Source organism: Osmerus mordax, chromosome 3 (assembly GCF_038355195.1).
Source record: "Osmerus mordax isolate fOsmMor3 chromosome 3, fOsmMor3.pri, whole genome shotgun sequence".
NCBI lineage: Eukaryota > Metazoa > Chordata > Actinopteri > Osmeriformes > Osmeridae > Osmerus > Osmerus mordax.
In genome coordinates, this window is record NC_090052.1 from 2,106,274 (window position 1) to 2,127,610 (window position 21,337).

The 21,337-nt window shown below is 47.9% G+C and overlaps 3 protein-coding genes across 4 annotated transcripts; 1 reads left to right on the top strand and 2 right to left on the bottom strand.

Annotated features, from left to right (window-relative positions):
* Positions 1-308: 308 nt before the first annotated feature.
* Positions 309-10,594, bottom strand: LOC136940344 (endoplasmic reticulum membrane sensor NFE2L1-like). Of its 2 annotated transcripts, none has more exons than XM_067232455.1 (7): positions 10,516-10,594; positions 9,314-9,788; positions 8,736-8,975; positions 4,276-4,506; positions 3,560-3,649; positions 3,101-3,256; positions 309-2,999 (listed from the first exon to the last, which is right to left on the bottom strand). In XM_067232455.1, the coding sequence occupies exons 2-7, from the start codon at positions 9,581-9,583 to the stop codon at positions 1,656-1,658; spliced, it is 2,331 nt and encodes a 776-aa protein (XP_067088556.1). In that variant the 5' UTR covers positions 9,584-9,788; positions 10,516-10,594; the 3' UTR covers positions 309-1,655. The 2 variants fall into 2 exon arrangements, with proteins under 2 accessions (XP_067088556.1, XP_067088557.1); XM_067232456.1 differs by having other exon boundaries at positions 10,473-10,577.
* A 224-nt stretch (positions 10,595-10,818) lies between these two features.
* On the bottom strand, positions 10,819-13,265 carry praf2 (PRA1 domain family, member 2). The gene is made up of 3 exons (XM_067232482.1): positions 13,087-13,265; positions 12,428-12,645; positions 10,819-12,062 (listed from the first exon to the last, which is right to left on the bottom strand). Exons 1-3 carry the CDS (start codon positions 13,263-13,265, stop codon positions 11,923-11,925), a joined length of 537 nt encoding a protein of 178 aa, XP_067088583.1. The 3' UTR covers positions 10,819-11,922.
* A 316-nt stretch (positions 13,266-13,581) lies between these two features.
* LOC136940371 (coatomer subunit zeta-1-like) lies at positions 13,582-20,137 on the top strand. The gene is made up of 9 exons (XM_067232491.1): positions 13,582-13,651; positions 15,075-15,143; positions 15,305-15,389; positions 16,286-16,398; positions 16,538-16,593; positions 17,088-17,165; positions 17,367-17,418; positions 18,448-18,505; positions 19,627-20,137. Exons 1-8 carry the CDS (start codon positions 13,595-13,597, stop codon positions 18,487-18,489), a joined length of 552 nt encoding a protein of 183 aa, XP_067088592.1. The 5' UTR covers positions 13,582-13,594; the 3' UTR covers positions 18,490-18,505; positions 19,627-20,137.
* The last annotated feature ends 1,200 nt before the right edge of the window (positions 20,138-21,337 follow it).

Here is a 21,337-nt window from a genome sequence, read left to right on the forward strand (position 1 = left end):
TCTTGTTGTTTTCTGTGTCTGTTGGCAGTTTTACCTGTTGCATGTCCCATGGGTTTTCCATGTCACTGATTTACAGGGGTCGCCTTCATTTCTTTGATGTTTTTTGGACAATAAAGTTTTCTGTTTTGTTAAAGAGCTTGTGTCTTTATTTGTTTAGTAAATGTGTTTGTTTAGATTGCATGATCCTTGAGGAAAATGTGACTCGAATCGGAACTTTGATCCCAACTTCCAAAATGACATGTATTCAGCCTTGCGTCACAGTACATGCGAAAGATTTCCAGAATCTTCCGGAAGAATCCAGCAGGTGGTTAAATTGGTGGGATACACATTTAATTCATGCCACAGGGTAAAAAGACAGCCGGTCAACAGCAACTGTTTAATTGCTTTTTTTGTTCAGAAAGTATTTTATAAGAACAGACAAAAACACCTCATATCACAAGGACCACGTTGAAACGAAACATGAAACATTTGAAACATTAAAATAAATAATCCACATTCGTCACTGTGTGGTGGCAGACTTTGATCAAGTTCACTAGGTCAATCGTCATGACTACACTATCATGATGCAACAGGTCCGTGCCTCAACAACATAGCATCGAGCCACCTTTTAACAACCACTACACTTTAAAACAAACTGTTGACGCAACAACACTTTAGGAGAAAGTCATTGTATAATTTTTTTTAATACATACAGTAGAGGCCAGGATGTCACTCTATGGCAGTGACAATTACATTGTTTTCTCAATCTTTAGGCAGGATGAAAACATAAAATATTAAGATAATAGTTCACTATAAAGGTTAAGACCTCTTCCTACCTCTACCCACACTCTATAAACCATCGAAACGACTGTTCTGTTAAAGATGCCTTTCGATTTCACATAAACCTACACCACATTGTTTTATCAGTGTTAGGTCAAGTTTGAAAGGCTTACATTACTCACGGCCAACTGAGCTAATCAGAAGGCGCTATTAGCATGTGTGAAGTTGGCTCAGCACAACCTCCCTGGTGCGTGTAATTACCCTTTGAACAGCCCTAGTCAAGAACACAACTCCTGAGGGGCCTGTCCAATGGGAAGGCACCTTTCATTTGGATCTTGTCCATCTCTCTGCCCTCTGGCTGATGTCCAGTGCTGCTTGTCCCCTGTAGTGAGGATGCAGGGTCCTTTAGAGGACGTGACGCCGCGGCCCTCGCCCAGCCTGGGGACACGGAGGCCGTCTGGGAGCGACTCCACCACAGCTGCCACGCAGCGACCCGTTGTCCTCCTCGTTGTCTTGGGTCGGTGACGATTAGCTCGACCCGTTTGGAGGGCTGAATCCGGAGCCGGCCCCTCGGCCGACGTTTTACTGCAGCGAGGAACGCTTTACTGCAGCGAGGAACGCTTTACTGCAGCGAGGAACGCTTTTCTTTCTTTTCCAAGCATGGAAAAGTCGTTCTTTTTTTTATGGTCAGAGTTCTACTTCCCGTCCTCAGCATAGAATTGGTTGGTCCGAAATGATGACGTACGAAGAGCGTATGAAGAGATCGTCCACGGTAGGAACAGTGGTTTATCATCATCGCCGCTAGCTTCGCGGTCACCTTCCACATCGCTTCTCAACATTTCCCTCTCTGTATCGCCATATCATACTTGTTTGACAATCAATCGACTCGAATCCATTCACTTCTTCCTGCGCTCCTGTTTCTTGCTCGGTCTGCGGTTCGTCTCGCCGGCCGAACCCTGACGGCGCTGGGCCACCAAAACACGGCCGTCGCTCCCGAACTGGAGCGCGTATTCCGCGGCGGCCAACGGCCTTCCCTCGTCGTCCCGGAGGCGGGAGAACACTTCCTGGTACAGGCCGCTGACTCGCTGCTTCATGGCCTGGATGGAGCGCAGCGCCTCCGTCTTCTCCCTCAGCAGGCGGGCGCGGTGGCGCCGCAAACCCGACACGCCCTCCTCCAAGTCCACCAGGACGTCCAGCTTGCGGCGCCGGCAGTTCTGCGCTGCCATCTTGTTCTTGCCCCGGCGCCGTATGTCCCGGACGAGGGTAAGCTGGGCGTCGGTGAGGCGGTGCTTGGCCAGGAGGTCGTTGAACTCTTCCACGGGCAGGTTGACGATGCGCTCGTTGGAGAAGGGGATCTTCAGGCCGCGGGCCCGGCGCTCGTCGCGGCCCCACATCCTGTCCGAGGCGTCGTGCTCGTAGGGTTTGGCGAGATGCGGCCGGAGGCCCTTCTGGGTCTTGGCCGCGGCGGGCCGCTGCTGGTTGTAGGTGTGGTCGTGGCCGACGTGTTGGAGCCAAGGGAGGCGGTTGAAGCTCTCGGGGTCCCGGAAGCTCAGGGGGGAGATCTTACTGAGGTCTGTGGAGAAGCCGCCCTCCTCCTCCCCCTCCGCACCCTCCTCCGCCGCCACGTCAGAGCTGTAGCCCACCGCCCCCTCCTCAGAGAAGAGGCTGGCCGCCGTGGAGCCCGAGGAGGAGGAAGAGGAGGAGGAGGAGGAAGAGTAGGAGGCTTCAGACGAGCTGGGGGAGGCCGGAGCGTGGCTGAAGTTCAGGGAGAGGCCGGAGTCCGAGTCCAGCTCGTCCTCCAGACGGGAGGCCAGCGCTGGGCTGAAGCCCTCCTCCAGAGCCAGCGCCAGCAGGCTGATCTCATCGAACATGGTGCTGTCGTCCAGGAGGGAGGCCAGCGGGCTGGGCAGGGCCGAGTCCTCCTCCGGGAAGAGGTCAGAGGTCATGGGGTCACCTGTCGTCCCGTTGGCCACGGGGTCTCTGGCGTGGGCGCTGATGTTGACGCTGTCAGGGGTGCTGGGGGGCAGGGTGAGCAGGGCCGGCTGGGCGGGGTGAGGGGGCTCCTGGGGGTCACCGCTGCTTCTGAGGGGCCCGGAGCCCTCCTCGGGGTCTGCGGGCAGGGAGGCCTGGTGAAGGCTCACGTCCTGCTGAACTGGGTTGGGACGGGGTTCTGCAGGAGTGGTGTCGTCGGAGCCACTTCCCGGGAAGGGGATGGCCACAGCAGCATCGAAATCCATGTCCTTTGGGACGGAAACGCAAACGTTTGGGTTAGATCTTCATAAACGTCGATAGCTTGTACTCTGGTTCTGAATTTGAACAATTCTAGAAGTGCAGAATGAACCTCAGGCTCCATGATGGCCAGCAGGTCCTGCCACTGTTGCTCCAGGTCCAGCAGGGGGTCCTCGTGGGTCAAAAGGGGGGACAGGAGAGGCTCTCTACCTGGGGAGGGATGCTCCACCCCGCCCCCTCTCAGATCCAGGTCCTCCTCTTCGGACAGCTAGGAAAATAAACATCACAAGGGACAGAATTGGAAGATTAAAGAATGAGAGGAGGGGAGGGTGGGGAGGGGAGGGGAGAGGAGAAGAGAGGAGGAGAGAAGAGAGGAGGGGAGGAGAGAAGAGAGGAGGAGAGGAGAGAGGAGGGGAGGGAAGAAGAGAAGAGAGGAGGAGAGAAGAGAGGAGGGGAGGAGAGAAGAGAGGAGGAGAGAAGAGAGGAGGGGAGGGAAGAAGAGAGGAGGGGAGGAGAGAGGAGAAGAGAGGAGGGGAGAAGAAAGGAGAGGAGGGGTAGGGAAAGCAAGTACCTGTGATTCCTGACTTAAGGGAAAGGTGTCCTCCAGCAGTCGAAGACACTCCTGGAGGGACATGGAACTTTGGCTCTCCAGACTGGCAAACTGCAGAAACACATGGAGCACAAACAAGATGGCGGTGCCATACAAATCAATAATCAGACTACAGATGCTTAATTATCCAAAACCAGAAAAACACATTTTGTGCACATCATAACAAATACTGATCATACTGTGGGATGTGCATTATACACACACACACACACACAGCCTAAACAGACTAACTAAACACATTTTACTGCCCAGTAAAGAAAGCTTGGGCTTCCTCAAGACAAGTTATGTCAGGAACCCAAGACAGGAGCAGTTGGACAAGCTTGGCGTCATTATCTGATGCTGCGTGGCATCACAGACATTTTCGTTTTTCCTATCTCTGTACCGTTCAAGTAAACAGATAGCCGAGGAGAGCAAGCTCCTGTCCAGCTCCAACTTTGGAAAACACAGCTCCTTCTAAGGCGGAGAACTATTCTTGACACATCATATCATCTACGTCAACATACAGCACCACAGAATGACATGACCGTGTAAATGTTTAAGATAATGATAGTCATTGAGTTACAGTATTGATGCTATGGTGTTATGTTTTGGTGCTATGAATCAGGGCCTCAGGTTTGATGCCAAGGGCCCTTGTTCAGAAGTGTCAGCAGTAAAACAGAGGCGAGGTCTGGTCTTACCTGTTCGGACAACTCCTGTGCAAGCTCTCTGTTCACTCTGTCGTAGGTGCACCCCCCTGTACTCCAGTTGACCCCGGCCATCTCCTCCTCCTTCTCCTCCTCCTCCTCCTCCTCTCCTTCCTCATCCAAGGGGAACACAGGAGGTGCATGAATCGACCTGGTTCGGAGGCTGGCCTCAAACGTCAGGTCTGGGCCACGAGCCGGCCAGTGCGTGTCTGACGAGTCGGCATCCTGTCAACCCACAACGGTCCTCAACGTTAGCGACACGTACCGGTATCGATGCTAGTGACAGCTTTAACCACCAATGTCTTGACATCTAAGTGATATTGTTAGACTGTGATCTGCAGTAAACAGCTTTTACCTCAGCCGGGGGGAAAACTTTGTTTTTCTAGACCGGAGGAATGAAGCAGAAAGCAGACTTGTAAGGATGTAAGAAGTTTGTTGTGACACTGAGAATGCTCTCAGGTTGGGTGGTGTTTTAAATAGAGACAGAGAGAGCTCTTCCTCAAATGAACCCGTGGCACGGCCGGGAATCGAACTGGCAACCTTCAGATTACTAGCCCGATTCCCTAACCGCTCAGCCACCTGACTCCCTGTTTGGTGACTCCTCCGGAGGACCTGAATGAGGCTGAGCTCTCGGCTGTGTCCATCGGCAGCTGCATTTAGAGTAAGGTGTGGGCCTGCCAGACTATGAATAGACAGCAGACAGTGACCGGTCGGACGAGCAGAGGGTGGAGCACCCCCCACCCCCCCTGACCTGTTTTCCTCTCTGCGATTGTTACCGTTCCCAGACAGGCCCTATACGTCGATGGACATTCTCCGCACACAGCGGCGTGGCTAAGAATAGGCGTACCCTTCTCTTGTCCTTCTCAGGGATTACAGGAACCCAAATACCCCCCCTTGCTGGTCCCTAAACCACACCCCTGACTCAGATGTGGGGGGGGGGGGGGACAAGACGGGGGTTCTAACAGAGGAGAACCAGTACACGTTCGTCTAAATGTTGCTGTGATGAGAAAACGACTCGAAATCCACTTGGAATTACCTTGGTGTATTAACCTTGTGTTTACATTTCCAGAAACGCTTCACATTATTGATCTGAACTTGATAACATTTTCCTTAACGTGGTCCATAACTTCTGTACTCTGAACTGGGCCTTAATGTGTCCCAAAGGGTCCTTGTTTGTGTGCAGGTCCTGTTCCTGTATAGGAATGTGCTTGTCTGTGTGTACGGGTGGGTGGGTGTCTTCCCGCCTTGACAGAGTGATGTACAGTGTTGGCCACAGGAAGAGGCCTGTAAACAGCCATTGCGAAAGGGAACGAACCATCAAGCCTCCTCAGATGACACCAGCTGAGTCATGTGACCCTGGTGCCAAGCTCAGTCACAACATTCTTATGAGGTTCTCTGTACTGTGTGTTCTTGAACCTGTGTCCAAGCCCTGAACATGCAGTCTTACCTGGCTAGCTCACAACATTGCTATCACACTGAACTACCTGGCTAGCTCACAACATTGCTATCACACTGAACTACCTGGCTGGCTCCCAACATTGCTACCACTGAACTTAGTACTGATGGACCACGGTGAAATGAGGTCAACTCAGCAGATTAGAGCATGTTAAAGGTACATCATGTTAGAGCATGTTAAAGGTCATCCTGCCAGTGGCATTTAAGGGAAGCCAGGACAATAGAGTATGGAATTGAGGGTGGGTGTTTGTGAACGTTTGAAAGATTTCTACCTTTCAGGTTTGAGCTGTGTGTTTCTTGTGCGCATGCGTGCTCATGTTGTCAGCATGTCCCGACTTTACGCTTCACGGATGTCGTGTCAGACATGCCCAGCCAGGCCTCAACATAGCAACACCCAGCAGAAGCTCCAGTTGAGGAGGTGCTGGCCTGGCGTCGACCCAGACTCAGGCCCAGACAGAACCCGCTCAGGCATGGCTGCTGTTTCAACCCCAACTGTCTGAAGCGGGAGTCAGGTGGCTGAGCGGTGAGGGAGTCAGGCGAGTAATCTGAAGGTTGCCAGTTCGATTCCCGGCCGAGTCGAATGACGTTGTGTCCTTGGGCAAGGCACTTCACCCTGCTTGCCTCGGGGGGAATGTCCCTGTACTTACTGTAAGTCGCTCTGGATAAGAGCATCTGCTAAATGACTAAATGTAAATGTAAATGAAGCAACCGCCTCTCTCTCCAGCACAGGCACGGCTGGGCTGGAACAGCAGTGGAGCAGCTGTTGATGCTAGTCTGAGAAAGTGAGGGTGAAGGTCGTTGACATGTCCCTCACGAGAGGACCTACCGAGGGCTCAAGCCTTTCTGTCTCCCGCCTCATTTCGACAGGATTCTGCGTAACCCGCTCTCAGGGATTCGAACCCCACAGAGCGGGTGTAGGGGTACATTTACATTTTACATTTATTCATTTAGCAGACGCTCTTATCCAGAGCGACTTACAGTAAGTACAGGGACATTCTCCCCCCGAGGCAAGTAGGGTGAAGTGCCTTGCCCAAGGACACAACGTAATTTGACACAGCCAGGAATCGAACCAACAACCTTCAGATTACTAGCCCGATTCCCTAACCGCTCAGCCACCTGTCTCCCTAGGGGTAGACTCTACTTTCAAATGAATCCTTTGAATCAGTGCCATGCTTGGATTGAGGAAGCAGACAATCTTGAAAACGAGTGTCCGATGATTTCCTCGTCTTTTATAGATCTTCACATCACAGCTCTGGCCCAATGTGACCCCCAGGCTTGGCCCGTTGGCCCAGAATCCAACACAGGACAACAACTTTGGTCAGCAAGGCAACATGTATGCCGGGGTTGATGCTGACAAGAGACATTTCAGGCATGCATATTTTACCCTAAGTACCCCTGCTCCTACACATGCTCGCTTGACTGAAAATAGCCACCAGGCCGACCAGAGTGTCCGTACAAACACAGACACAGGGTCATGTGCAGGCTACATGTGCAGACTTGGGCTAGCGTCAAAGACGGGGGCCAAGAAAGCGTCTGGAGAAGACTGTGATGGCCTCCACCCCCCCCCCCCCCCACCCCCCCCTGCAGGATGCCCTCATTACAGTCCTCGCAGATTGATACATCAAGCGTCGTACCAACCGGATGACAGGCCTGATTACCATCAGTATTAAACACTGGCCGGCAACACAACTTGTTTTGCTCTCCCCGTAACAGGAACACCAGTAAGGAACAACTGGCGTCCGCTAAAGTGGGACATTCTTCATCACATGCTGCCGTCAGGGCATCAACCAGTAGCCCTCGGTGGTTAAACGAAAGGGGGGAAATCCAGTTGAGCACATAGCATGTAGCTGTCTCTCTCTCTCTCCCTGCCTGGGCGCATGCTGGCCGAGCTGCCTGGATCTTGGGGCTGTTCAGACCGGCTGGTTATTCAATACCCAGGCAGGCCACAGGCGGCATTGCTCAATAAGCTGTCGGATGCCAAGGCAAGGCTTCAGCAACAGCCGGCCCGTGCTACAACAGAACGCCGCCTGTGTGGTACTGTAACTAGGGGGGGTTTTGATTCGGTTTGGTTTGATTCACATCTGATCAGATCCGTATTGTGAAACACTAACCTGCCCTATTTTTTTGCATTTGATACGGTGTCTTGATTTTAGAACGAGGATCGCCTGCTAATGTTGACCAGATCTGCCTTCAAAGCTGAGCATATCAGAGTTGGAGAATGAACAGCACATTGGGCCGACATCACAAACCATGTTTGTAATGTATGTAATTCATGATTATCATTATGTGTATGACACATGTATGAGATTTTTTACGGAGAAAACTGGAAAATCGCATGGACATGATAAATTAAGATTACATACTGCTATATATATATATATTTCTTTTATATATATATTTAAAATAAAATAAAAACAATTATATTTTATTATTTATATATATACAGTATATATATATATATATGTTATGCTATTTTATATATATATATATATATATATATATATATAAAAAAATATTTTATATATATATATATATATAAAATCTTACCTTGTATGTCGAGCTTAGTAATTCTGGTTTAAAATTAACCAAGTCATACAGTAAATATAGTCTGTGCAGCTTTCACTTCCTTGAATGGGGTCAAAGGTATTGGTGATAGAGTGGCATTCCCCTTTGTGTGTATGTGCATGTGTGCATGTGTGTGTGTGTTTAAAGGGAGTACTCTCTCAAGGGTATTACATAGGTGCCTATACCTCTTCTGGTAGTTTGTCATTCATGTCTGTAACCTCTGAACAGTATTATAACATAGTATATATAGTTAGCTTGATGTTATGTTGAAAAGTATGAAAAACGGTGTCCAACTTAGAAAACAAACTCCAAACAAACAAACTCCACGACAGACAATGGACAGGTACAATGCCTGCAGTATGACATCAACCCCCACACACATCACTTCTGGTGACTCAACAGGTTGCAGGAAGTTGCATCGCTCAGCAGTTTACCTCAACAGTGACATCATCACCGTCGTCTTCTTCCAGGTCTCTGGAGGCTGAAAGCATCCCTCCATCCAGAATATTCTCCTCCCGGGGTGGCCTGTAACCTGACTCCGGGTCTCCCCCTCCGTCCTGGACCTCCAGCCCAGAGAGGACAGCCCCCTGCAGGCCTGAGGGCTGGCCCGGGGCCCCAGCCAGGACATCCGCCTCCCGCTGTACCAGCCAAGTCTCCAGCTCTGCACCAGGAATCTGTGGGAGGAGATTACAGACTGGGGAGTTACCCAGGGGAGTGACTCATTCAGACCACGAGTCAAACTCAAGTGTTGTTGACTTTCTGTTTGTTTGTTTTCGTGTTGTCTGTTTGTAGATATGAAATGACCCGCTGCGGCCTAGCTTGGCCGGGACACTGTTGAAAAAGAGATATGTAATCTCAAGAGCCTTTCCGGGTTAAATTAAGGTTGAATGCAAAAAGAACAAAACAAAAAAACTGACCCTTGCGATGGAACATTTTGGATTTACAGAGAAACAGACTGAAGAGAAAGGGGTTGTGGGGGGGGGGGGGGTATGTTCGAGTTTAGATGTTTAACCTGCAGTCTGTCCAAGGACCGGACCCAGCCCAGGAGTCTCCTGGCCGTGAAGAACCCATCCAGGTCCACGCTCTTGGGGTGCAGGCCGTACCCGTCCAGTCGGTTGCGGAGGTTGTGGAACTGGGTCTGGGTGAGGGCCGAGGAGGGCCCCATGATCATCTCCTGCCAGGAGGGGAGGTGGGTGCCTACATCCACCCTCACTCCACCCAGGCTTAGGAGGATGGCCACCTGGATAAGGCCCTCGGTGAAGTATTTCTTCAGATACAGCATGTCTTCACAGACAGGCTGCTTAGCCTCGGGGGAAATGTCTTGGGCACAGTTCAGAGGAAAGTCTCAAATGTTTTGATTGTTACTCAGAAGTTGACTGCGAAGAAAAGGCCAGCGTCTGGTGTACACTGATTCACGAACTTTCCTTGCTATGTTAGAACAGGTTAAAAATACAAAAATATATCCTCTTCATTTAACTCCTGACGTTCTGTGGATATAAGGCAAAAATGAACAACTGAACAGATGCACTTGACCCAAATGTAACGGCTATTATGAGACGATGATAATATTTCTTGTGGTGATAATGAGACAGCACAAGGTTGAGAGGCGGGACTTTTCTTATCAACAAAACAGTAACTTCGACTTACTTCTAGAACTTGTTTGGCGTGACGGCATAACCCCGGCTATCAACACTCCCATAAAGCACATAGTAAAGTTTCGGTTTTTACCGGAAAGTACCGTTCTGTCCCGGAACTTATTTAATAACGAACTCGCCTGTCATAAGATCTCAACGGTTTGTTGGTTTCCAGATTTACGGTTGACATCCTGACAGTTAACAGGCGAATTTAAACCTGCTCAACAGGTGTATTGCAAAGAACCGAACAAGGAAGATAGGCTACTTTGACATTTAACTTTAACTACACATTTTATATGCATCATTTTCATACTTATATTTTTTTTTCACCAATTTGTATTTTTTTGCTATTTAAAAAAAACAAATATATATATATATATATATATGTATAGGCTATATATGTACGGTGGGCTATATAGGCTCAAATATAGGCAGTGGACAATTCGGATGTGGACACGCATGTCAAAATGTCTAAAGTTGTATCGTTCTTACAATTCGCAAATTTACCAGTTTATTCTTACAGTAGGTTATTCTTACAAAAACAAGTAAGTCTCTTTTCTTGTTGGATTGTGAATCTTACCAGAACAGTGAGGTGTCAATCGCATGAAGTTGAAAGGCGGGCGGCGTCCTGTTAGCCTATTCGAGTTGTACACTTTCCGAATAAAGGCGATCGCTTTTAAACCGTCTTACTTTATCAGGGTGACGATGTTGTTCACTCCCTGAAATGACGCCCCGTTTCCCTTTTCCATAACTACACTACATAACATCAATCCATACGCCTACAAACCACACGCCCATTTAACGTTCTCACAGGGAGGCAATTCCGTGTGTGTGAGAGCACAGGGAGAGAAACACAGACAGACAGGCCGATACATTGCTGCCATCTGCCGTGGGTTATCTTCACTGAGCATAAGGAATTGAATTACAAGAATTACATAATAATTAAAATATTTAAATGAGACTATAGTCTACTGTAGATGTTTTTTGTTTGTTTGTTTGTTTTTACAAAAGTTTAATACATTTTACCACCAGTTGTGGTCATTGTTTTAACACTACAGTGTGTCAGTACATACAAGGCAATTGTAAAAGAATCAACCATGGATAACATAACAGTGAATCTAATAAGATTTTTGCGACCACGACAAGTTGCTTGTTGACAGAAAGGCATAAAGACACTGTAGTGAACACTGTAGGAATGATGCAGTTCATGTAATCCTGTATCCGGTCCAATCCCGCTTCCTAGGTCATTTACCGGGAAAACATACAACATTTCACAAACACATCTCTATGAACCCAAATGAAGTTTCCTACTAAGCTGTTGCTACGGCAGAACATGCCAACCTGCTATGCAACCACAACCGTTACACTTCATCAACCCAGCACAAATAGAGGAGAACAGTATCGCAGAGCTCTGACATATAAATACAGGTTTGTGCACACACCTTCATTTCACATCGCTCAACTCACTTTTAACTCTGATCTCATCTTATATACGTAGACCTACATTAAAACATCCTTCATCTCCTTGCAGCCCACCCATTCCTCTGTCCGTGTTTCAGCAGGTGGTGCTTGGGTGCGAGGCAGACAAGCTAGGCAGGGCGATTGCACTATCGAGGGGTAAACAAATCTTCAACAGATTAGTGCGTCTGACAGAAATGTTTCTTTGTCTGTATGCTATGACTAACACCCCCTCCCTCTCCCAAGTCCGTCCTCCGATCCCCTCTCTCCAAAACTGCCCTTGACTGGTCCTGCTCCATCTCAAAGCCTTACGTGTAGTGACTCTATTGCTTGTGTCAGTCCGAAACTGTTAGGACTGGGCGAGTGTGTTTGTGTTGGATACTTGAAACAGAGAGGGGGGGGGGGGGGGGGGGCGGGTAACATATGTTTGGCAAAGAAGCGGCCCCTCTGGATACTTCGGTGAGGAAGATAGAGAACTGGGGCACAGCAGAGCCTAGCTGGCCTACCACCCCTGACCCCGACCTGTGACCTACGAGCCGGCCTCCTGCTCCTGACCTAGGGCCTCTAGCAGCATTCCCATGGGGGTCCTCTTCAGACCAATGCTTTCAAGCTTGTTCTCCACCTTGTTCTTCAGATTCCGCAGCCTGACCGACGCATGAATCAGTATCGCTAGAGAGAAAGAAAGAGAGTTATTTATTCATAGTGACAGTATAGACAAACAGGAAACGCAGGGAAGAGAGAGAGGGGATAACACGAGACACAGGCCCCCGGGGAAGGATTCGAACCCAGGCCGTTGCGGTAACGGTAAGCCCTCAGCCCATGTGATACGCTTGCTTATCCTGTGAGTCACCAGTGTGCCCCAGGAAAGGGGTTCGACAGTGCCAAATGGGAATTGGGTTAGACAATATGGGGCTTGACAATCATAATAACAAGACATTGTTTTTGTAATGCGCCTTTCTTGCACTCAAAGCTCAAGATGGATGACAGGAAGCCAGGGACAGACAGGACTTGAACCATAAACTGTTGACACCTACTCAGGATGGGGAAGGCTATGCCGAACAGGAAGACGGCAATCCCCCCCAGCACTGACAGGAGGAGGTAGCTGGCCCCCAGGATGCAGCCCAGCGCCACGGTCGGATGGTTCCGCCGGAAACGCCGTATGGGAGCCTGGTGCTCTGCGGCCCACACGAAGCCCAGAAACAGCACGGTCACCACCGCTGCGCCCAGGAAGAGGTGGAACGGCTGGAAATACCTGTGACAGATGGAGGGAGGTGATAGAGAGATCAAGATGGGAGGGATGATGATGTTTGGTTGATGAAGCATTGCGTTTTTGAGGTTTATGAGGAGAGGACTCTCATCTCTCGACTCTCAATGTAACTATTTGTCTGAAGACTAATGTCGGATGAACTCAGTTATCTGGTTATATCAGCTGACTTTGGTGTGTAACACAATGCAACGCCCGAAAATTTTCGAAGGGTTGTTGCATGGGTGGACTGTACTCGTCTACCTGGCACAGGCTACAACTATGGCAGTCAAATCCTCCAAGCCTAAATTAGCTTAAAAGCATCAGTTTCACGTATTAATGTCGAGTAAGGCCAAGATATTTAGTTAAAAAAAAGGCAGATTTGTACAGTAACGTGACGATGGGAAAGATCTAGGCTGAGATGAGGCTAGTACGACGTCTAAAACTTACCCTACAATTACCAAAAACGCCAACGCAGAAGCGAAATAGTTGGACTGGTAATACAACAAGTTGTTGATTACTCTGTTGTTCCATCTTTCTAAATTCCTAACATCTGGAACTGCGAACCGAGCCGAGCCCAAAACGAAATCATCCAAGGTTCGGAAGGGTGGAGGCTGTACGTCTACCATTTTCGATTCCACAACAACCTACATTTCCCAGCATCCAACGCGAGGGATGTTCAACATAGTTGATCGGTCACTATGTACGCGCATTGATCGCCGCCACAGAATTAGGCCTAGTTGTAAATTCAATATTACGAAAATAATATATTATTTAGGCTTGAGCATGCACACACTGTACATTGTTTTGTACGTCCACAGTTTCAACAGCTGTACAGTTGTCTAGCCAAGCACAGGAATCTGAACACACAATGACAAACTCTTATTTTGAAAAGACAACTGCGCGATTATCGTTGTTGCGCCTCTCTGCTGGCGTAGACACGCTGCAGCCGACTAGAATGACAGCTCAAACCTGTCCACGTCAACACCAAAGAACCATGGATTCCACGTCTCTGGTAAGCCTTTGGCTCTGCTCTTTACACATTTACAAACCAACAACAGGTTGCGAATGCATCAAATAGGCTTACATTTGTGAACCTCGGGAATGATGTGTGTCGATTGTCTGTGTAAAATAAACCTTGGGATTAATGACATATGGTAAACGTGGATCCGATGGCTGTATTAACATGGCAATTTAGAAATAATATAGAGTATTGTGAACGAGTCGGATCTATCGTAAATGCACGACTATTGGGCAGCGAGAGTGAATGAGAGTTGACTGTTTGGACTACGTTGCAAGCGTCAACATGATCGGCACTTTTATCCATGGTCGTAGCAGTCACACAGATAACTCCCTATCTACTGTCAGTATCAGAGACACTGGGGTTCAAAACCTAATGTATACAGCACAGGTTAACTCGGACAAGTAGCCTACATCGTAAACTACAAATGGCTAGATCTGTGACCGGTATTTATATGTAACAATCTAGTAGTATGTTCACAGCGTGACTGCATAGATAGTCTCTTGTACATTTTGGGTGCCACGTCCTCTTATTTGGTTTCACCCGGGGGTGCGTTGCGCACCATTTTACGCTTTCTTAAAACTTGATTCCACAGGTGGGTCTTTCTATAGGTGCGCTTGAAGATCTATTTGTTTGTGACACGTTATAACTATGCCACTGTAGCATTCTAAAATGAATGAACGTTTAAGCTATGACGTATTTAATGTGCTTTAACTTTGATTTTAACTCTATCTCACAGCCTGCGTGCCAGGTGACCACAGACTAACTTTTTTTGCAGGTCCACGACCACGACAGAGGTTATTTTTTATCTAGATATACGTAATTTAGGGGGGGGGGGGGGGGGGGATATGTATTAGCACAAACAGGCTGATGCGTTGCACGGTGAAAATTGGCAGCATTATCAGAAGTAGGCGGAGTGATCTCAGCTGTGCTCTGCCAGCAGGCCTATGGCAGTCTTTTCCACCTGGGGGCGGATGGAAAAGCCCCACTGTGAGAAAACGGTGGGCAGCTTTGAAAAGCAAAGGCTACTCCTATCGATGCCACAACCCTGAAACGCGATTAGCCCCAAATCACACAAGCATAAACTCCAGAAGCCCTCCAATTACCCTGCAGATTGATTGATTGATTGATCTGAGAGGAAGGTAAACCGTACGTTGTAGGTCAGTGGACTATTTAAGAACCGGGCCGAAGTTCTGTGATACACTTCGGCTCTGAGTTTGTGGTAGTCAGTGCATAACAGAACTTTGGTCCGGTCCTTCTTAGACACCAAGGTGATGCAGACGATGAACTTCACCTCCAAGGACCAACATTTGTCGAATCAATTGTTTAAACGTGTTGAATTTTGTATATATTCATTGTTGTCAGTCCTCATAGGTTATGAGTCATAACATCGTTGCAATGCTTGTTTGTCCTTCAGGAGCCTTCGTTGTACACGGTGAAAGCTGTCTTCATCCTAGACAACGATGGAAACAGACTCTTATCAAAGGTTAGGAGAACATCTTTATCTTCTGAGCAGCAGCCAATCCAAAACTTAGATTTATGTGAATAATTATTTTATTTTTTAAACATTTTAGGTTAAAATATATATATGATGTTATATATTTGTAGCCAACTAAACCGACCGTTTATACTGTTTGTGTGTTTTAGTACTATGACAAAGAGCTGTACCCTTCCATAAAGGAGCAGAAGAACTTTGAGAAGAACGTTTTCAACAAGACGCACAAAGCCGACAGTAAGTTTCGTGTCTCAACGTGAACTTTCAATTGTGTACGATAAGTTCATAACAAGCTCCTTAACAAGCTTAGCGTCTCGTGGAACGGGACCCCCTGATGATTTTACTCAGTCACAAACGCTATGCCCGAGGACTGGGACGAATAAACCGCGAGATAAACAACCGATGCCAGCCTCGATGGGTTCGAGTCTCCTTTGACTTCAGTCGAAGGTAAGACGGATCTCTCCGTTCCCACGAGAAGGCTGGGATGTGAATCATTCCAGGCCACAGCTTGTAGTTCACACACCTCTTGTGTGTCCGCTACCATAGAAAAGTCTACCACAGAGTCAACCCAAGCTCTCGCCTGGGGCTTCGCACTCATTGGTTGTTTGTCAGAGACAGAAGAAAGAGTATTGGTTCCTGCGGGTTCCCCGGGCCTCCCTTGAGCTCGTGTTACGAGGAACAAAAGGGGAGGGAACCTGGGAACCATATTCAGTCATATGACACCTCGGGCCCACCTGGCTCAAGTGGAGCTGGTTTCTGCTTTAGAAGTCAAGCAGGCCGGATAATGGCCGCCCACATCCACCATAGCTCTGGGGTTCGAGTCGAGATCGAAGTCAATTCATGCCTCTCTCTTCTCTCTCTCTCTCTCTCTCTCTCTCTCTCCTCTCTCCTCTCTCTCTCTCTCTCTCTCTCTCTCTCTCTCTCCTCTCTCTCTCTCTCTCTCTCTCTCTCTCTCCTTCTCTCTCTCTCTCTCTCTCTCTCTCTCTCTCTCTCTCTCTCTCTCTCTCTCTCTCTCCTCTCTCTCTCTCTCTCTCTCTCTCTCTCTCTCTCTCTCTCTCTCTCTCTCTCTCTCTCTCTCTCTCTCTCTCTCTCTCCTCCCTCCCTCCTTCTGTTTCCCCTCCGTCCCTCGCCAGACGAGATAGCGCTGTTGGAGGGCATGACCATCGTGTACAAGAGCAGCATCGACCTGTTCTTCTACGTGGTGGGCAGCGTGCAGGAGAAACGAGGTGAGCAGGGCCGCGCGGACGTGCCGACGCTTCAGGGCTTCCCATTCCCACGCGCCGTTTTCCTCCTCGTCATTTGTCGTTTCTCTCTGCGACTTCCGAGGTCCAACTTGGGCCCGTCTGGAGCGCACGTCGGTTACTATCTCTCTGTCCTCTCCACAGCTCATGCTAATGGCTGTGCTGAACTGCCTGTTTGAGTCACTCAGTCATATCTTGAGGTAAGTTGACAGGTTTTTTTGTAAGTAAAAAAAGACTGAAATGTAGCACCTTTCACGAGAACTAGGCACAAGCTCAGATTCAGTCATAATCTTCTCAGGCCCGAGAATATTCCCATCTCCGTTTTGAAGCTCTGGTAAGCGCTAGCGTACCGCATTGTAGGTAGATGATTACGGGGTCCTGGGTTATTATGGAGTGTGTGAGAGTGACACACCCAGAGGAGGACGACAACATTGACAGGGGCTGGTTGCCATGGAGACCATTGCGGTAGCGTTGCAGTGAGAGAGAGTGAATGGATCTTTGATAAAATGATCCCCCCCCTTCCCTTCACACACCCTGTTCCTGGTTTCTGTTGGTGCTTGTTCCTTTCTTGTACCGTAACTCAAACTGACGCTTCCTATGTTCAACAACAGAGCGGTGATGCCAGGACTAGACCTAACAATTACACCAGGATACAATATGATTTGAGGTGACTCATCACGGTTCTCCCACTTAGGAAAAACGTGGAGAGAAGGTGTCTGCTAGACAACATGGAAGGAGTCTTCTTGGTGGTGGATGAGATTATAGATGGAGGGTAAGACAACTGAGAGCTCTCCTGATCAACACAGCACATCTCAATCAATCAAGCAAATCCCCCTATTGTCATTGCACAACTGTGCAACAACATGAATTGTCTTGGTGGTACACACATACATGGAAACATACAACAGATGAGACTAAAGGGCATACAAATATGTTTGTGTTCTCTGAGTGACTCTTGTCGTTCTGGTTCCAGGGTCATCCTGGAGAGTGACCCCCAGCAGGTTCTCCAGAAGGTCAACTACAGGGTGAGGGGGCACTTTTGAACGTTTCCGCTCAAAGCGATCTCTCAGATAATCACCCGTCAGTCTGTGCGTCACGGAGGGATGGGCATGAGGCAGCGCCTCGAGACGTCACACAGCTTGTCCCATCTCTCCACACTGCCAGCATCCCTCCTCATCCTCTCCCGGCTCACATGCCTTTCTCCTCCCCCCCCCCCCTCCTCCCCTCCCTCCCTGGCCACGCCCTCTCTCGTCTCCTCCACCTATCAGATTGTCTCAGAGCAAAACGACAGCTTCGCCCTCATTGGTTACATCACGGGTAACATTGATGGCAGATGGAGAGAAACCAGCTCTTGTAGCCACTCAGGAGAGAGAGAGAGAGGGTGAGCATAAGGGAGAGAGAGAGAGAGAGTGGGTGAGAGAGAGAGAGGATGAGAGAGAGAGGGTGAGAGAGAGATTGAGATTGAGTCAAGAATGCACCCAGCTCAGGTAACTGCATGGTGAGAAGAAGCATGCAATGTTGTCACCTCTAGATAACTGCTGTGCTGTGTGGACAGTACTTTACCAAGGGTCCACAGATGAGGGTTCCACTGTGATGTGTCGAGAGTCTGGGTGGGCGGGGCCTTGGGGTGGGGGGGGGTTTGGATGGGGGTGGGGGGGGGGGTGGGTTGATATTTAATATTTGAGCGAGGGAGGGGCCCCCCTCCTGCCCCCCCGTGTCCCCGTCATGGCTGCCCCTCTGCTTCCTGTTCCTGTGGCTGTGCTTTGTCTGTCTGTGTGTGTGTGAGAACCGTGAAACCCCCTCCTCAGGTTTGTAAGAGCCCCCCCCGTCAAAGAAGAGCTAGCTTTTCTTTGGCGTAGTTGGTAGTGGTCGCGCTTGGCAAGTCCGAGGCCGAGCGTTCGAATCCCGTGAGACCCCCTGGTTGTCACTGGTGGGGGACAACTTGTTTACTGTTTGCTTGTGTGTGTGTGTGTGTGTGTGTGTGTGTGTGTGTGTGTGTTACTGTAACTTCCTGGCACTTCTTTCTGTAACATTTGTATTTGACTTCATTTCAGGTGGATGATAACCCACTGTCAGAGCAGAGTGTGCTCAGGTGAGACACACACACACACTGTCACACACACACACTCTCTCACACACACACACTGTCACACACACACACACTCTCTCACACACACACACACTCTCTCACACACACACACACACACACACACACTCACTCTCACACGCACTAAGGATTCACATACGTTCTCAAACTAATCGTGACTTGCATCCTGTTTGGTTCTATCTCCTGCTGCCTATCGACGCTCAGAAACCGCATCTTAGTTTCCCTTCACTGACGAGTGTTTGCTGTAGCCTGCATGTCTTTACGGCAAACCCGACTCACCTCTGGTGACGGGCGTGGGCAAAGACCACACAGCCACACCTTCCCTTGCACCAAACCTGCCTCCTATCCTCTTTTCCCTCACACCTGCTCTGTAGAAGATCTGAATGGCTGGAGTTTTAATGCGTCAAGTTGCTAATCAAGATCGTTGACATCCGGAGACAGTTCTCTGTGTGGCAGCATCTTGCTTCTCTGACTAACCCTAACCTCTGCACTCTGACCCTCTGCACTCTGACCCCTCTGCACTCTGACCCTGGCAGCACATAACGGAGAAGCTAGCCATGACCTCCACCGTAAGTCTCTGACTCGCCCCTGACTCGCCTCTCAGATAATCACTGATTCAATACAGGAACCGCACATTTGACACGCTTGTTATTATAAGTGGCACTTCGAGATAGCGACAGATACTCGTGTGACTCGCAGGCTGAGTGCGAGGGTTTCCATCGCAGACAGAACGATTTCGGACTGTAGTTACATTCACATCAGTTACACCTTTATTAAAGGATTTGGAAGGGATTTAGGCTACCATAATATTCATAGTTTAAGAGGTCTTGTAATGGAGGATTTAGGGTGTGTGCTGTGATCCTGTGTTTTAGCGCCACCCTGGTGTCTGTTAGGATTAACACTGACGTTTTAAACTTGTTAAAATGTGAGTTGACACTGACACCAAGTGGCGGTAGTGCAGTTTGTGTGGAGTTTTGTGTGATGGCATGTTCTCCACAAATAGTGGCATTTACGTAGTTTGGAAGTGGCTGACCATTTAAGAATGGTCTGGAAGATATGTATGGTAAACCTAATGAAACTGAATTGATATTCCTACTCTTTCTTTCAGGTTTTGCAGTCAGCAAAGAACAAATCAAATGGTCAATACTGAAATGACAACCACCAGAGGATGAATATTAAAGCAAAGTACCCTGCTAAGAATAAGGGATATGGAGATTGTTGTGCAAAAATGCTTCATTTATATAATAAACCAGGAGACATGATGTACATGTTTGCTATGAAGGATATTTGCATTTGTACTATTTGAACCAATAATCTCCTTAATTTATGTTAGATATTGTTAGATATTGGTATTTTGGAACACTGAAAATGTATATAAAAAAATCTTCACATAATATGATGACATATAACATTATGTTGTCTGTTTTAGATGTATGTGCAATTTTATCATAGCAGTACCTTTGCTTCAGTTACTGAGTAGCCTACCACTCACCTGTTTTTTGTTTTTTAGTTTAATTGGCTTATTCTATTCTAAATGTGTTGAGTTATACCTCCATGAGGATACACGCTTATACAAACTGCACTAGTGAATGCATATATTTATAAATGTACGAAAATAAACGATTTTTAATGTTTCACACGAGTCAAATGCAAGAATATCTCATTTGTGTTTTTCGTTTGAATTAAATGCGCCCTTTTTGTCTAAATTTACGTTCTGAAATTTTAGACTAATAAACGACAGGTTTTCTACGAAACCAGTATGTGATTATCCGGGCCTAGTTTTCAGATCCTTTACTGCGAAACAATTCGATGGCTCCCTTTCCACATTGGCTTATCGTTGAACGGATTTTGACCAATCAGGACCGACTATAAATGAACGTTTTGCATGATAGTGCAAATATGAATATTGATGAGTAACGGGGGTGTGGTGTGCTGCTGGATTGGATGCAGGAAAACCACGTCATTATCCCCGCCTTCCTACATAGAGCCAATAGGGTCTTCCAGTTCTGAAAAGGCAAGTTGTGATTGGATATGTGTTAGGCCACCTAATACCTGGTGTTTCATTCCCTGAACATTAAGGCCCATTTCCACAGACATGGATGAAGCCTAGTCCTGGCCTAAAAACCTTTTCAATGGAGATCTTCATTGAACGTTTCTCTTACTTTATGACTAAAACCGTTTTCAACGTTTTCTCTTACTTTATGACTAAAACCGTTTTCAATGGAGATCTTCATTGAATTTTCTCTTACTTGCTTAGCTTAATCAATGTTTGGTAAACATGGGCCTTGGTGAACGGGAATTTATGATTTAATAGTTGCTTCAAATACAAATGCAAACATGGCTGCGCTCATGGGATGTGACTATTGTAGACTAGCCTATAGTCTTCAGTGGACCACCTGTGACATAAAAAAGCTCAATAAATTTCACATTGGACGATTGAAAGACTATTTTGATCAAACTGTACTCCTTCGATTGAAGTGAAAACGAAACTGACCTTTTATTTCGGAAATGAATTGCAAAAACATAGGCTTTAACAAGGATAAGCCTTAAAAATCCAATTAAAACACACAAACTTATATGGTGGCAAAATCAACACACATTGCTCTCGTCATAAGACGTATTTTGTAATATGAGCCTGAACATATGAACAACGCTGATGACATGCTTCTATACCGCTCAATTGTCTTGACTGCAACAGGCGAGCGAACCATTGAAGATTGACTTGACTGGGATATCGTCGCCATCTAGTGGCCACTCACGAGATAACAGCCTCGGAGGACGTGGAGAAATGTCCACAACAAGATATCGATCTGACCCCACATCCAGAACCATGATAG